This window comes from Sinocyclocheilus anshuiensis, unplaced genomic scaffold (assembly GCF_001515605.1).
Source record: "Sinocyclocheilus anshuiensis isolate Anshui unplaced genomic scaffold, SAMN03320099.WGS_v1.1 scaffold391, whole genome shotgun sequence".
Lineage (NCBI taxonomy): Eukaryota > Metazoa > Chordata > Actinopteri > Cypriniformes > Cyprinidae > Sinocyclocheilus > Sinocyclocheilus anshuiensis.
Window position 1 is genome coordinate 1515054 of NW_015548229.1, and position 16117 is coordinate 1531170.

A 16117-nucleotide genomic window follows, 5' to 3' on the forward strand; every position below is an offset into this window, starting at 1 on the left:
ACAGTAGTCAACCTTTTTTGGCAGATAAACAGAGGAACTCTTTGCTCCTGTCAGTGTGGTGAAATTTTGCATTGGTGCAGATGAAAGTGATTTGGTTTTGACTGATGTTAGAGCACTTGAGGAAAGTGGTATCACTTTACACTTTAATGCCAGACCACACACACACACACGGTCTAGTGACTCAGCAACAAACTCTTCCCCTGTGATCTGCACCAAGCAAAACTCTCCAAACAGACACCATTGCATATAAACAAGTAAGAGAGCTCACTTCAAAATAACTCGCTTATAAATAGACCACCGACTATCCAAACGGGGATTTCCTTTGATACCCAGTGCATTGCAGTGATTGTGTAACAACCAGAGAGCTGCAGACCAGACGTTGATTTAGAAGACGACAACATCCTACCATAATGTCAGACGATCAACCCTCTTCACCCTCCAGCGACTCCTTGTGCCCAGGCTGCCAGGGTGAAGGGTCGCTCCTGCTGCCCTGCGGACACACTCTGTGCCAGGCTTGCCTTCAGCTGTGCCAAGAAGAGCTCGGCCAGGATGGGCCGGGCTGTACGGAGTGCTACGGCCGCGAGTTGTTGGACAGCGTGCTGAAGGGGTTGCTCGACTCGTTGTTTGAAGGGCAGCTGCGGCAGGTGGGAAGCAGCGTGGAGAGTGGAGAGACGGCGGAGGATGGAGATCTGTGCAGACAGCATAGAGAGAAACTGACTCAGTACTGTATGGAGGACGAGGAGCTGATCTGTGATCAGTGTCAGGGCGAGGAACATGAAGATCACGAGTGCAGCTCCATAGAAGAGGCCACACAAGAGTGTAAGGTGAGAAACAGGTGCATAATACTTCAGCATTTAAGTTATTAAACTTGATTACTGAAAGTGTCAGTTAAAATATTTTATAATATGGTGATTGCAGGAATTGACCCTATATATTGACCGATATTTGGCCATTTCAAGTTTTTCGGCGGATAAACATGACTTTTAGTGGTAAACCAAAATTTCTGCAAGGCTGATAAATCATCCAATATTTTGCCATTTTGAAGTTTCAAGCATGTAATTCAGTGTAATCTCAAATTATTGTACCATGCAGTTTTGAGTTCAAAATGTAAGTCTTTAGTTTAAAAAATCTTTAAAATATATTTTTATATATTATTTCTATTTATATAAAAATATTTGCTAAATCTAAAATACAAATACATTTTATAAATATTTGATAAATATTTTAATAAACTTTTATAATTATTTACTGAATTTTGAGTAAATAATGTGTGAAATAAGTATTTTATTTCACTTTTTTTGCATGTGTTCTTCAAATGTAAGTCACGCTAAATGAATAAATGTAAATGTACAGTGGTAGAGATTGATCTATAAATAGACTGATATTTGACTGTTTTGAGGCTGATAATTCATCTAATATTTTGCCATTTTGAGGTTAGCATGTAATTCAGTGTAATCCCAAATTATTGGACCATTTTACCATGTCCATGTACCATGTTTAATGACAGTCTTGTTAATTTTATAACAAATAGCGTCTGCAAAATGAATAATAAATGTAGTAGCGATTGAACTATAAATTGCCTAATATTTGGCCATTTTTCGTTTTTTGCCAATAACACTGTCTTTTAGCGATAGACCAATATATCAGCTAGGCTGATAAATCATCCAAAATTTCACCATTTTCAGTTTTCAAGCATGTAATTTGGTGTAATCTCAAATTATTGTGCAGTTTTACGTTCAACATTTATTGGCAGTCTTGTTAATGTTATTAAATATATTTAAAAACTTTTAAAATATATTTGTGGTATTTTTATTTATGTTTTAATAAATATTTGATAAATATTTCAATATTAGTTTTTTTTTATATTTTGAGTAAATATTGTGATAACTTGATTGTTTATAAAATATCAGCATTAAAATATCCAGCCACTGTAGATGCGATTATCGGCATTGGCCGGTATTTCTATTTTCTAGATGCTTTAAAACATAAGTGTTGTAATAATGTGGGCTGCAATGATAATTGATTGCAAAAAAGACTAGATTACACTAAGAACGACTAAATAGATTTTTTTTATTATTATTATTATTATTCTAAATTCATAATTAGTGGCACTAACTTATAGGAGTGAATCCCAGTAAGTTCTGGTTCTGTTATATCAATAGCATGCTAGTGGTAGTTTCAGATGAACTGACAAGAATTCACTTTGTTCTCAGAGGGAGCTGAGAGCAGCTCTCAGACCCCTGCAGGAGAAGCTGGAGATGTTCAACACAGCCAAACAAACCAGCCAGGAAACTTCAGAACACATCAGGGTAACATCTCCGAGTCAAAAGAGCAATGCAAGCCAACTTTAACAGGATATTCAGGCTGTTTGGGGGCTTTTGCATATTTTAACAGGACTGTGTTTAAGACTAAAGTGAATTTAATGGCTAAAATGTATCCCACATATACTTTTCATGTGACTGTGCACTTCAGTAATTAGCTATTTTATTACTCACTTAATACATTTTTAAACATTTTGCACAAACACATTGTGGCAGTAATTTCTGAACGTCTCTCCACCCTCCGGACAGAGACAGGCCCAGAAGACCGTGCGTCTGATAAAGGAGAACTTTGAAAAGCTCCATCAGTTCCTGCATGATGAGGAGATCTCCATGCTGAGAGCTCTGAGCGAGGAAGAGGAGCAGAAGAGCCAGAAGATGAAGGAGAAGATGGACAAACTAACAGATGCGATCATGACCTTAAGAGAAGCCATTAGTTCAACAGAAGAGGCCATGAGCGCTGATGATATGGCATTTCTGAAGGTAGGGAAATAAATCAAGATTATTTTCTATTATTTGAATAGTATAGATTGAAAGAAAAATCATATTCCTTTGGTTAAATATATATTGCATGCATATCAATTTGGTCTGTTTAAGAGAAACTGGAGCAGCACATTTTCTGAAAATTCTCTGATCTTTCTGTTACAGAACTACAAGAAGAAATCAGAACGGTAAAAATATTGTATTTATTCATTCATCCATCCATTCATTCTTGCGCAAATATTGATAATAATCCATATTTGCACAATCAATACTTTTCAATATTGATAATAATCTCGAGCATCAAATCAGCATTTTAGAATCATTTCTGAAGTATCATGTGACACTGGACTGGAAGACTGGAGTAATGATGCTGAAAATGATTATTTATTTATTATTTTAAATGGTAGTCATTTTTCTGAAGAATATTATTGCTGTTTTTTAAAGATTAGTTTCTATAAATTGTGATTTTGGGCTGCATTTTGAGTTCTGTATGTTTCACTGTTTATTCATAGTGATATGGAAATTACACGAAATGAAAGTTACTAAAAATATTTTTTTATTCGTTCGTTCATACATTTATTCATTCATTCTTTCTTGTGCAGAATAAACCCAGGCAGGGTTATTGGTTTAGCAGCCTGCAGCCACAAGACTATTTAGTAAATAAAAAGTCAAATGGCTTGTAACATTAATGTGAGTTGAGTTCGAGGCTCATTGTCAGTTTCAGATGAACCTCACAGTTTTTGATGAAGCTTCTCTGTTTCTGTCGCAGGATGGACTGCAGCGTTCAGGATCCGGTGGAAATCTCCGGAGCTTTGATTGATGTGGCCAAACACATCGGCTCGCTCAAGTTCAGAGTGTGGGAGAAGATGCAGACCGCTGTCACATACAGTAAGAGCAAAATCTACTGTTGTGCTCAGAAAGCCATCAGTTTTTTTATTTTATTTTTTTAGAAATTATATATTAAGGTTGGTTCCTAATCGCTGTACTCCTAGTATAACCGATCCAGACTTTTGACATGTATCTGCTTTTTTTCTGGTCTTTATGCATCCTTTGTAAAATGAAATAAAAAAACTGATTAACAAATTCCTTTAGTTAAATATTTAAAAATTAGCTCAACAATATCTAATGTTTAGATATTAATTCAACAGAAGAGGCCATGAGAGCTGATGATATTGCACTTTTGAAGGTAGAGAAACAAATCAAGAATATTTTCTATTATTTTAATAGTTTCGACTGAAAGAAACTTCATATTCCTTTGGTTAAATATTTAGATATTACATGCATTAAATTGATTTGAAATTAAATTAAATTAAAAATGTAATGTTTTTTTTATGATTTTTTTTATATATATTTAAAACAAATTATTAAATTATGAAATAAATTAATAAAAACTAAAAGTTTAGACCGTAAAATTTTGTTCAAAATTGGTGTAAACCCCCCCCCATTTATTTTCCATTAAATAATATATATATATATATATATATATATATGTATGTGTATGTGTGTGTGTGTGTGTGTGTGTGTGTGTGTGTGTGTTAAAAAAGTACACAAAAAAGGTAAACTAAATACAATTTGTCACGATTAATTTCAAAGAAACGGAAAGTAACACATTAAATTAAACACGAAATATTTAAGTAGAAAGACTAAAATAGGCCTAGTATTTTCATGTGAACGTACTCCAGTAATCTTATATTGTTTTCCTTCATCATTTTTTTTACAGTGTAGCATACTGATTATTTCACAAAGTAGAATTTACATTTTAGTTCATGAATATCCAGTTTAATCACTTGCAACTGCCTTAAAACTCATCTTGCAAGTGACTAAACTCTGAATACCTGTCAAACCTGCAGCTCCCGTGATCCTCGACCCCAACACTGCAGACGTCTGCGTCACTCTGTCCGACGACCTCACCACCATCCGCTACACCGAAGAAGAGCAGCAGGTCCCGGACAACCCCGAGCGCTTCTGCTTCTACGACTGCGTCCTGGGCTCCGAGGGCTTCAGCTCCGGCCGGCACAGCTGGGACGTGGAGGTGGGAGACTGCAGTGAGTGGGCGCTGGGGGTGGTGAAAGAAAGCGTGCAGCGTAAAGAGTGGCTCCCGCCGAGCCCTGAGCACAGCATGTGGACCATCTGCCTGTGCGGAGGAGAGTACCGCGCGCGGACGCCCACCAGCGCTCCTCTGACGCTCAAGAAGAAACCTCAGAAGATTCGCGTTCAGCTCGACTGGGAGGCCGGCAGAGTGATGTTCTCGGATGCCGGAGACAACTCTCTGCTGTACAAGTATAAGCAAAAGTTTACGGAAAAAGTGTTTCCGTATTTCTCCAATACATGTAAAAGACATCCACTGCATATTTTAGCGGAGAAGGTGTCTGTGTACACGGAGTAACTCAACAGATGGAAGGACTGAACTAGTACAAGAATGACTTAAAGGTATAGTTCACCCAAAAATAACTATTTTGTCATTATTTACTCACCCAGACCTCCAAACCTGTATGTATGTAAATTCTTATGCTGAACACAAAAGAAGATATTTTGAAGAACGTGGGTAACCAAACAGTCGACGGTAGCCATTGACTTAGATTTTTATTTATTTATCTATTTATTTATTTTTTCATTTTTGGGTGAACTATCCTTTTAGCAAGTCTCGATACACTACTGTATTTTCCCCAAGGAAATTAATATCTTTATTCAGCCAGGATGCATTAAATCGATCCAAAGTGATGTAAAAAAAAAAAGTATCACAGTTTCCACAAAACTATTAATCAGCACAACATTTCAGTATTGATAATAATCAGAAATGTTTCTTTAGCATCAAAACAGCATATTAGAATGATTTCTGAAGGATCATGTGACACTGGAGTAATGATGCTGAAAATTCAGCGTTGCATCATAGGAACACATTTTAAAATATATCCAAAAAAGAAAAGAGTTATTTTAAATGGTAATAATATTCCAGAATATTACTGCTGTTTTTTTAAGATTAGTTTCTATAAATTGTGATTTTTGGGTTGTGTTTTGAGTTCTGAATGTGATGTGGAAAGAACATGATATGAAAGTTAGAACGCTACCATTCAAAAGTTTGAGTAAGATTTTTTTAATGTTTTTGAAGTCACCAAGACTGCATTTATTTATTTTTTTATCAAAACAATACTGTAAGACAGTCATATTGTGAAACATTTACACTTTAATTTTTTTCTATTTGAATATTTTTTAAGAAATGTAAATTCTTGCGACCAAATTTTCAGCATCATTACTCCAGTCTTTAAGTCACACGATCCTTCAGAAATCATTCTAATATGCTGATTTGCTGCTCAAGAAAAATGTATTATCAATGTTGAAAACAGTTGTGCTGCTTAATATTTTTGTGGAAACCATGATTTTCTTTTAGGATAATTAAAAAGTACAGCATTTGTAATAGAAATCTTTTGTAACATTATAAATGTCTTCACTGTCACTTTTGATTAAATGAATGCATCCTTGCTGAATAAAATTATTACTTTATTTTAAAAAATAATATTACTGACCACATACTATTGAACAGTAGTGTATAAATCACTAAATAGTACAAGGTTTGAGAAAATTCTAAACTTCTGAGCACAGCTGAAGAAACTTCCAATATGAATGAAGTTTGAGCATCAAATGCTTGTTGTTCATGTCGTCTTTGTGCTGAAGCTCTGTGAACTCTGGGTGAATGAGCTCTGATGACATCTCCAGCTGTCCAGCCTCATCAAGCCCAGCCGATGACAGACACTCGCTCCCCCTCGCCTGAGCTTTAGCATGCAGATGCTCTTTACCATGCCGTTATCATGACTTTGCAAACTACTAGTGCAGATCTAGCGAGAGACGCATGCACATAGGAGAGTATATTGCCATCTGCAGCATCTTACAACAGCAAACTTAAGCATTAATAGTATGTAATCAAACATTTGTGAATGTAATCAGACGTTTGAAATGCTTTCAAATGTCATCATGTAAAGTAGGAAGTCAGTGGCAGCACGCATGTTCAGAATTGAATATTAGATTAACATTACTGAATATTGTGCAGTATAAATAAGCTACTTTTTTAAATAGTAGGTGAAACAATCATTTTGCAACAAAGTTTTCAAACAGTTGTATGTTGTATTGTCATGACTGTAACTTTGCATGTTTCCTTATTTTGCATTTTTAATTCAATTCAAAATTCTGTAATGACGTCATTCATCACATTGCAAATGGAAGGTCAAGTGCAGAAGATTTGCAAACTATGCACAATATACATACTAATATACAGGTACTTCTGGAATACAAAATATCAAAATATTTTGACCAGTGGTTATTAGTAAAACTTTAGAATTTTTGCAAACAACGCTTGCTTTAAATAGCACTATTGCACTGTCGTAGTCTCATGAAAATACTATTACTACTAATAAAAAAAGGCATTTCAGAGAATTTGGCAGTACATCCAACCGGCCTCACAACCGCAGACCACGTGTAACCACACCAGCCCAGGACCTCCACATCCAGCATCTTCACCTCCAAGATCGTCTGAGACCAGCCACCCGGACAGCTGCTGCAACAATCTCTGAATACTTTCCGTACCCACTGTATATATAATGTATACACACACACACACACACACACATATATAAGATCTTAAGGATCTTAACAATAAAACTACATACGCACTATAGTGAAATGATCGAAATGGCAATTTTTCTTTAAACTTTTTTTTTTATTATTGAGGACATGCAAACCATGCACAAAAATAAAAAACAATATATTTACAGAATGAACAAGAAGGTAGAAAAACAATCCACTGATCGCTTTCTCTCAGTTTCACTGACCTTCTGAAATATCTCACGAAAATTACATTACATCTAATATGGAGATTTCCAGTAATTACTGGGTAAGACTACAAAAAGACTTAGTAATTAAATGCATTACAGGAATATAAACCTCAAAGAATTAAAAAAAACGTTCATCTGGGTTCAAAAAGTGACTATTTCTCACAGTAACACATTGGCATGTGTTGAATCTATAGATTGAGAGCACCAAACATCATCTTAGAAACATAGAAAAAATGCATTGCTGATTGCTGTATCTGTGTGATGAGTCTTAGCTTTCAAAACGAAACCGTAAATCATGAATGCAGCTAGAGGCAGAAGTCTACAATCCATTTTTTGCTCTAGTCTCAGATACAACATAAGCCTAACAATAACAGTTTCTTTTTGTCTTTTCTTTATATCTTAGCACTAAGACCATCAGTAGGTAGTTCTTGATTTTTCTTTAAAGCACAATGACAGGACAACAATCTCTTAAAGATGAAGTGTTCTTTGCATCACTACTGGTGCAGAAAACTGTGGAAGCCTGTTTCCGCCATGGAATAAAAAAATAAAAAGGGTACTTGTGACTTCCCAGCAGGCACCTTGATATCAATTTTACATCAAATATTAGTCAAGACTTGATCAAGATGCTGTAACATCATTTTAAATTCAGTTAGGACTGCAATTTCTTCCAGTGGTAATTGGGTGAAAATAGGAAGTAAATTCCACACAGAAATTTATTTAATGTATATGTAGGCCAATATGTTTGACATTCAATTTACATCAAATTAACGTCATGTCAAGTTTTTGACACAATTTAATGTGTTTTCAACATCAATTGCCCACTGGGTTGTTTCTTGCAATTCTGAGAAAAACGTCGGAAACTTGTAATTGTGTGAAAAAAAAAGTCAAAATTCATGATTTCATACACAGAATCCATGCATCGCACAATTCTGAGTTTATATCTCAGATTTCATTTTTTTCTCAGAATTCCAAGTGTGTCTCATAATTCTGAGTTTATATCTCATCATTCTGATTTTACCCCCCTCAGAATTCCAAGTTTACATTTCATAATTCTGTTTTTTTTTCTCTCCAGATTTCCAAGTTTACATCTCACAATTCTGAGTTTAGATCTCATAATTCAGTTTTTTCCCCTCTGAATTCCAAGTTTGCAATTAAGTTTCATTTTCATTCCTGCAATTTAAAAAAAGTTGCAATTACCTTTTTTTATTATTTTTTTCTATGGCATAAACGGCCTTCCATAGAAAACACACTTCCCTTTTAATCGTCTTGTCTGAATCTACATGTCGCAGGAGGAAAGCACTGGTTGAAAGGCAGTACTAGAATGAGTTCACAAACACAACAATCACTAGCCGTCTTTACGCCATCAATGCTATGCTAAAGCAGAATGGATTCTGGGTGACTCTGATAAAAGAGCATGCTACATTATGAGTGAGTCTGATCAGAGGAGAGGCAGATTATATAGTGAATATGAATTCATGGAAAGCTATAGTGAGTTGCTGCATAGCCTATTGGGTTGGCAGTGTGTATGGATTTATTGGGATTAATATTTGCATGATTCAGGTAATATAAAACTGGAAGCCGGAGGAGGCGGAACTGCTGTTGTTGGATCCCCTGGTGGACGAGGTTCATGAGAGGGATGTGATATTGGAACGGCCTCCAGGTGGCGCTACGATCCTCTGTGTCGTACGCCTGGCGATGTGGTCGTCCATTTGAGTGCCTTTGAGTAAAAAAAATAAATAAATAAAAAAACCCGTTGAAACCTTAAGTTTGGATACACATTGCATGATTCAGGTAATATAAAACTGGAAGCCGGAGGAGGCGGAACTGCTGTTGTTGGATCCCCTGGTGGACGAGGTTCATGAGAGGGATGTGATATTGGAACGGCCTCCAGGTGGCGCTACGATCCTCTGTGTCGTACGCCTGGCGATGTGGTCGTCCATTTGAGTGCCTTTGAGTAAAAAAAATAAATAAATAAAAAAACCCGTTGAAACCTTAGTTTGGATACATAGAGCTCAGTGTAATGAAAGCACGTCTGCATGAGCTCCAAATGACGTCTACTTGATTTAGGTCACAGAGAAAGAGACTCAGATTACACATAGCACTACTTTTCAGCAGCATTGTTCTGGATGTACTTTACTCATTCTTTTTCTCCATAAAGAGTTCAAAGCCATGAACCAAACCAACAAGGTCAAAGATCAAATGTGCTGTGGATGATGTAATTGAATCAAAAATCATTGTGCAATAAAACAAGTGACTATTACATTTGATGTATTACAACATATTTTAAGTGCATTGGCCATTGAGAGCTTTCAAAGTGATTTGCATTTTCAAAGCCATTTTTCATGAAACCAAATTTTTTTTTTCATGATCACAACAAGAGATTCTCATGATTAAAATTACATTTTCTTATTTTCTCATCATAATTTTTAAATATATTTTTGTATTGTGATTTAAGTACCAGTCCCATTCACAAGGTGCTTAATTTCAAATACTTAAACATAGCATGTTAATATAGCAAATTAAATAGTTAAAAGTAAACATTGTTAATTATATAAATATACCGATCAAACGTTTGAGGTTGGCAAAATGTTTTTTAAAGAAGTCTTTTACGCTAATCAAGGCTGCATTGATTTGATAAAAAATACAGTAACAACAGTAATATCGTGAAATATTTAAAATTTTACTTTTTATTATATTTTAATATTTCACATGATCCTTCACAAGTTCGAATATGTTGATTCAGTGATCAAGAAATATTATAAAGATCTTAAAGTATTAAAGGTGGGGTAAGTGATTTCTGGTAGCCAATGTTGACATTTGTAATCACCAAAACAAACACGCCCCTACTCCAAAAGGGTCTCACCCCTATTGTGATAGCTCCGCCCCACACATACGTACGCAACCCAGGCAACGATTAGTTCTGTGAAACAAAGCAAAACCAATGTTTTTATCCGCCATCTCTATCTTTCTGTCGCTCGGCTCGTCTAATGTCTGTCCTGTGCACTGAACGCTCTCTCCTCCACATCATGAGTAAACACGCCTCTTACTGCTGATTGGCTACGAGTTTGTTTTGCTACTCGGCCCCAATCAGTTTTCTAAAGCGTTTTTGAAAAATCGCTCACCCCACGTTTAATTTCTTTTTTTACATTTTATTATCACTATAGCCCAAACTGTATAGGCCTATACTGTATGTAGATTCAGTTAAACAGTACAGTAAAAAGTAAATAAATGCATAGTATTATTATTAAAAAATACAAATGGAAACAAATGGTATATTTACTTCTAGAACCCTACTGTTTTATACTACAACAAATACATCAAAATCAAAGGTGCTTACCAGATAAAGTGAACCCAGATTGGTGCAGATTTCTAGCTGGTCCCCCTGGGGTCTTTCCTGGACATGAGGGCCCTCTAGTGGTGGGAGTGGCTGGCACAGATTTGGTCATACTGATGACATCATGAACGGGGCCATCATAGTTTCCTCTAGGAACACCACGAACATCAGCCATCTGCAAAAAAAATTTAAATAATAAAAATGTACATCTTTTTAAACTTGAAAAGTCTGTGAGGGATTTCAATCGGTTATTTAACTGTGCTGAGTAAGTCAACACTCATAATCACACAGACATTCTTACCCTGCCTCGAGCCTTGATTCTCTTGTAGACAAAGTCCGGATAGGCTTTTCTGGGTATGAAGCGGCCGGAACCCTCTGTCACATTGAGTTTCCCGTCCTCTAGAACGATCCTGCCCTGACTGATGACCACCACAGGGAAACCTCGGCACTCCATTCCCTCAAAGATATTCACCTCCACTGTCTGCGGCGAAACATAGATCAGAATAAGGAGTTTTACATTTCACATCCACAAAATTCCAATGGAATATTACAAGGACTTAACAGAATTCTGATGAGTTTAGACAGAATCCAGCTGTAGAAGACTAGAACTGTTTCCACTCTAAACCAATAGTTAGGTAAGTACAGTGACGTGGGATGAATAAAAATACCATTGTTAATAGGTTATCTTTTTTTGCAATTCTCATACCAGATTGTGAGTTTTGGCAGAAAAGGTTTTTGTCTCCTTGGTGTTCCAGATGACAATGTCAGCATCCGATCCTACAGCGATTCGGCCTTTCCGAGGATACAGGTTGAAGATTTTTGCAGCATTTGTGCTCGTTACTGCAACAAAATCATTCTCGTCCATTTTACCGGTTGCCTATGTGACAAAAACATTATTGGAAACTGCGAATAAGACAATGCACTGTCACATACGAATGGAAGTTGCAAGCATATGCACAGAAGCTCTTTTGCTGTTCATGTTTGAACTCTGACCTGGGAATTCATGACATAATGGCTAATAGAGGATCCAAATATCACAAAAAATGCAAACTTAAAGCTGCAGTGTGGTTTGCAGTGTTGAAGTATATAATATTTTTTTTAAATCTTACATGCATTATTTTTTTATTTAGTTGAGAAAGAGAGACTGTATTGTGAGGCCTACCACAGCTTTGTCCCAGACGATGCTCATACGCTCCTCGATGCCGTTGGTCCCCTCCGGAATGAGGGTGAAGTTGTCCTTTCCAACAGCTTTCTGTGCCGTGGTGAAGGTGCAGTGAGCGCTGGCCGTCACCTGAAGATCCCCACTGAAACAGTTCATGACGGTCAGTAAGTGTAATGCTTTCTGAAGACTAAGGGCCAGATTTACTAAGCAGAGCAAATTAGGCCGCAATCCCTAAAAAGCGCAGATGAGAGTCAAAAGCTCTTGTTCTACTGTCAATGTGCAAATTAAAGAACACAGATGTAGTAAGATCATTTCCATTAAGACCAATGCAATCTAACAAGAGCAGCGCAAATTAGTGTAAGAAAAAGTGAAGACGTCGAAGATCTTGATGAAGAATAACTTTTATTACAGAATAGTAGTGACAAAGTACATGTAGTACCTTGGGTTCAACGGAGTCAGACTGAACCCCGAACATCCTAAGCTCAATCATTTTATACTGTATTACGTTCATCTTCCCGCTCAACATGTAAATTAAGTTTCGTTTTAAATGTAAATTGCGGATGACAATGAAAGTGATAGCCTTCCGTTCCCACATCTTCGGTAGACTCAAGTGGGAACAACCAAATGTTCAGGTGATAAGATTAAACAGAATCCATAGCAGTTATTTCATGTACCCTTTTGGTCAGCAGATGGTTCTTGACGGCCTGCTGCTGCTCCCACGCTATAAGTGACAAATTATCGCTCCGGAGGTACTATTTACATATGATTAAGATCGGAAAGAACTATCTATATGATAATTAAGCTCTTTGTAGAGAAAGGAGCATAGTTTAATACACAATTTGGAGTGGAAGCTGGGTCGAGGCAGACTATAATTTCTTCCATTAGTGTAGGGCCGCAAACTAGCAGAGCCGAAGATAATCAGCAGTGTGTGATTTACTAACAACACAGGCGCAAAATAAGTTAAGACATGATTTTTTTGGGGTGTTAAAAAATGATGCAAACACCAGTAAACTGACTACCAAACCTTAGTAAATCACCTTGCATGATTCATTAAGTACTTTAAATTTAGCATGTGAAATGGAAACTCCTATAAATGCATATGCAATAAGGTCAGCTACTTTTAGTGCAAATTTTTCTCGGAGTGTCTTTAGTAAATCCTGACAGTAGTTTTTTAACTCCAAAAAAAGGATTTGTGCTGATGCAAGCTGTTAGTAAATCTGGCCTTTAATCTTCAACTTCAAAATATTTAAAAAGAGTGCAATTAATCTCTCTCTCTCTCTATATATATATCTCATATATAATTATTATACTATAATATTTGTTTGTACACACACACACACACACAGTGTCATATATTTGAGTGTCATTTATATGACAATGTATATGAATGTTACAAAAGATTTAGATTTCAAATACATCTGTTCTTTTGAACTTCACACACACACAGTGTCATATATTTGAGTGTCATTTATATGACAATGTATATGAACGTTACAAAAGATTTAGATTTCAAATACATCTGTTCTTTTGAACTTTCTATTCAACAAAGAATCCTGAAAAAAATATGTAATGGTTCCACAAAAATATGAAGCAGCAAAACGTTTCAGCACTGATAATAATAATAGTAATAAGAGCAGCAAATCAGCATGTAATTAGATTGATTTCTGAAAGATCATGTGGCACTGAAGACTGAAGTAATGATGCTGAAAATTCAGCTTTGCATCACAGGAATAAATTACATTTTAAAACATTTTAAAATAGAAAGAGTTATTTAAACTGAAATAATATTTTACACGATTACTGTCTGTTTTCTGTATGTTTGATCAAATAATTGCAGCCTTGCTAAGCATAAGAGACTTCTTTCACATTAAAAAAAATTGTACCAACCCCAATCTGTAGCATATGCTGCTGAAAATTTAAGTGAAAAGCTGGTATTTGGCCTGATTTGAGCTGCTTACCAGGACAGCAGTGAGCTGAGGTAATCCGGAGTGCTCGTGTCGGAGCTGAGAGGAGGAGACATGACAAATGCAGCAGCTTTGGCCCAGTTTTTGCTCCAGTAGTGCGATCCGTCCGTGCCCAGGCCGGCTGCGATTGGTTCTCCATAGATGACCATGCCTGAAAATGAATCCATGCACATGACACAAACATTTGAGTCTTTGTGTTTCTGTTACAGTCTTGTAGAGCTCTATCAACTCTCGTACCCTTTTTCCTGGCCTTGGCGATGACATCAGCAGCTGGTTTGCTCATCACCTTTGTGACATAGAGAGGGCAGTTGGCCTGTTTAGCAATGGTGACGGCTCGATACACAGCCTCAGTCTCCACCTAGAGAAGAACAGCAGAAGTAATGCTGATGTTAACCAGCGGTAGAACAGATTTTGAATTAAACAGACCCGAACCATTAAGACAAACCTCCTCCGGGTGGCTTAGGACATGTCCTTCTGGGCCAGTGATTCCCAGATCCAAAAGCTTCTTCTGTTCCTGAGGTTACAAACAAACACAAGAATGCATTTAAGTATAGAGAAAGGAAAGAAACTGGTACATTTTGTAAAAGAATATACTGTAGTTGAAATGCATTAACAATTGAAGTAATGTAGATTAATGGTAACAACCTCCTCAATGATGTCACCGTTTTCAGCATGAACCTGTGCGATGGCACCCAGTTCCCTCATGGCACTAAACATCTCATAGATCTAAAGACACAGAGAGTGTTAGTTCTTGGAAACAGGATCTATAAACCTACATTGCTAAGTGTTCAAAAGGTTGGGGTCAGTAAGATTTTTTTTTTAAGAAATTAATATTTGTATTATTCCTCAAGGATGCACTAAATTGATCAAAGTCAAACATTTGTACTGTCACAAAGGATTTCTATTTTAAATTCAGTTTTTTTTTTTACTTTCTATTCATCCAAGAATCCTGAAAAAAATCTTTAGGAGCAAATCAGCATATTAGAATGATTTCTGAAGGATCGTGTGACACTGAACACTGGAGTAATGATGCTGAAAATTCAGCTTTGCGTCACAGGAATAAATAACATTTTAAAAGATATTAAAATAGAAAACAGTTATTTTAAATTGTAATAATATTTCACAATATTACGGTTTTTACTGAATTTTTGATCAAATAAATACAGCCTTGGTGAGCATTAAAAACAATCTTACAGACCTCATACTTTTGAACTGTAGTGTAAACATTATTTTGTATTATTTTATATACCTGTGTATCAGAGCTCTGATACTTGTCCTTATAAGCCATGAAGATCAGGAAGGAGTTGACCCCTAAAAAGAGAAATTGTGTTGTTATAATGTCATTTATCTTTTTGGAGCTGAATGCAGAATGTGTTTTTGTTTAGATAAAAAGAAACATAATATACGCAGAAAGCAAAAATATCAAAGTCACACCTGAAATCTCACATCACCTTTATCTTTGACCAGATACTCCAGCTCCTCAAACAGCCCATCATGCCAGCGAGTGATGTCAATGTGCAGAGAGTAATCACAGCATGACCTCTTGTGCGCCGTATCCCTCCACTGGTCATACGCTGCCAGTAAACTAGTTCCCAGTTCAGGCACAACATGGTCAACTAAAAGATGAGCAGAGCATGACAATGAAAAATGCATTTCATCTTCATTTTGCATCTCAAGAAAATGTATCTTGATTTAAGGATGTTTCGATGTTTGTAATGGAAAACAAGACAAAAATATTGAGGAGGATGTTAATTTTTAGCAATGCATGCAACATATAATGCCATGATCTGCTCAGATTTAAGACCTTTTTATGGCCTTCATTTGTTTAAGACCTTTTAATCACAATGATTTCTGTGTCCTAAATGACTCTAGCAGTTGAGTGGCTTATCTGAGGAAAGTTGAGCAGAAGAGAAGAGAACAGACAGTGACAGCGCTGTGTCCCCAATTCAACTGATTTTATGAGACCTGACAAGCTCTTATGCCCTAATACTGTACAACACATACACACACACACACACACACACACACAC

At 36.3% G+C, this 16117-nt stretch overlaps 2 protein-coding genes across 3 annotated transcripts in view; one reads left to right on the forward strand and one right to left on the reverse strand.

The window, feature by feature from the left end:
- Positions 1-379: 379 nt before the first annotated feature.
- Positions 380-5275, forward strand: LOC107654563 (E3 ubiquitin-protein ligase TRIM39-like). The gene is made up of 6 exons (XM_016441697.1): positions 380-824; positions 2214-2309; positions 2571-2801; positions 2967-2989; positions 3571-3689; positions 4652-5275. The coding sequence occupies exons 1-6, from the start codon at positions 411-413 to the stop codon at positions 5185-5187; spliced, it is 1419 nt and encodes a 472-aa protein (XP_016297183.1). The 5' UTR covers positions 380-410; the 3' UTR covers positions 5188-5275.
- A 4146-nt stretch (positions 5276-9421) lies between these two features.
- The window catches only part of LOC107654562 (dihydropyrimidinase-related protein 4-like), a 16865-nt gene continuing 10169 nt past the window's right edge, over positions 9422-16117 (reverse strand). For both annotated transcript variants that reach the window (XM_016441695.1, XM_016441696.1), the window contains 11 exons: positions 15539-15703; positions 15337-15398; positions 14733-14813; positions 14533-14601; positions 14325-14445; positions 14082-14238; positions 12124-12265; positions 11668-11838; positions 11263-11442; positions 10965-11136; positions 9422-9575 (listed from right to left, as the gene is read on the reverse strand). In XM_016441695.1, coding sequence (XP_016297181.1) covers positions 9484-9575; positions 10965-11136; positions 11263-11442; positions 11668-11838; positions 12124-12265; positions 14082-14238; positions 14325-14445; positions 14533-14601; positions 14733-14813; positions 15337-15398; positions 15539-15703 — 1412 coding nt within the window. In that variant the 3' untranslated portion in view covers positions 9422-9483. The remainder of the gene's footprint in view (positions 9576-10964; positions 11137-11262; positions 11443-11667; positions 11839-12123; positions 12266-14081; positions 14239-14324; positions 14446-14532; positions 14602-14732; positions 14814-15336; positions 15399-15538; positions 15704-16117) is intronic.

Excerpts from the sequence above, each read along its gene's own strand:
- LOC107654563 (XM_016441697.1), top strand. The coding sequence starts at position 411 with ATGTCAGACGATCAACCCTCTTCACCCTCCAGCGACTCCTTGTGCCCA. Across the intron at positions 825-2,213 it reads AGGCCACACAAGAGTGTAAG|AGGGAGCTGAGAGCAGCTCT; the intron begins GTGAGAAACAGG and ends CTTTGTTCTCAG. Across the intron at positions 3,690-4,651 it reads GCAGACCGCTGTCACATACA|CTCCCGTGATCCTCGACCCC; the intron begins GTAAGAGCAAAA and ends TCAAACCTGCAG.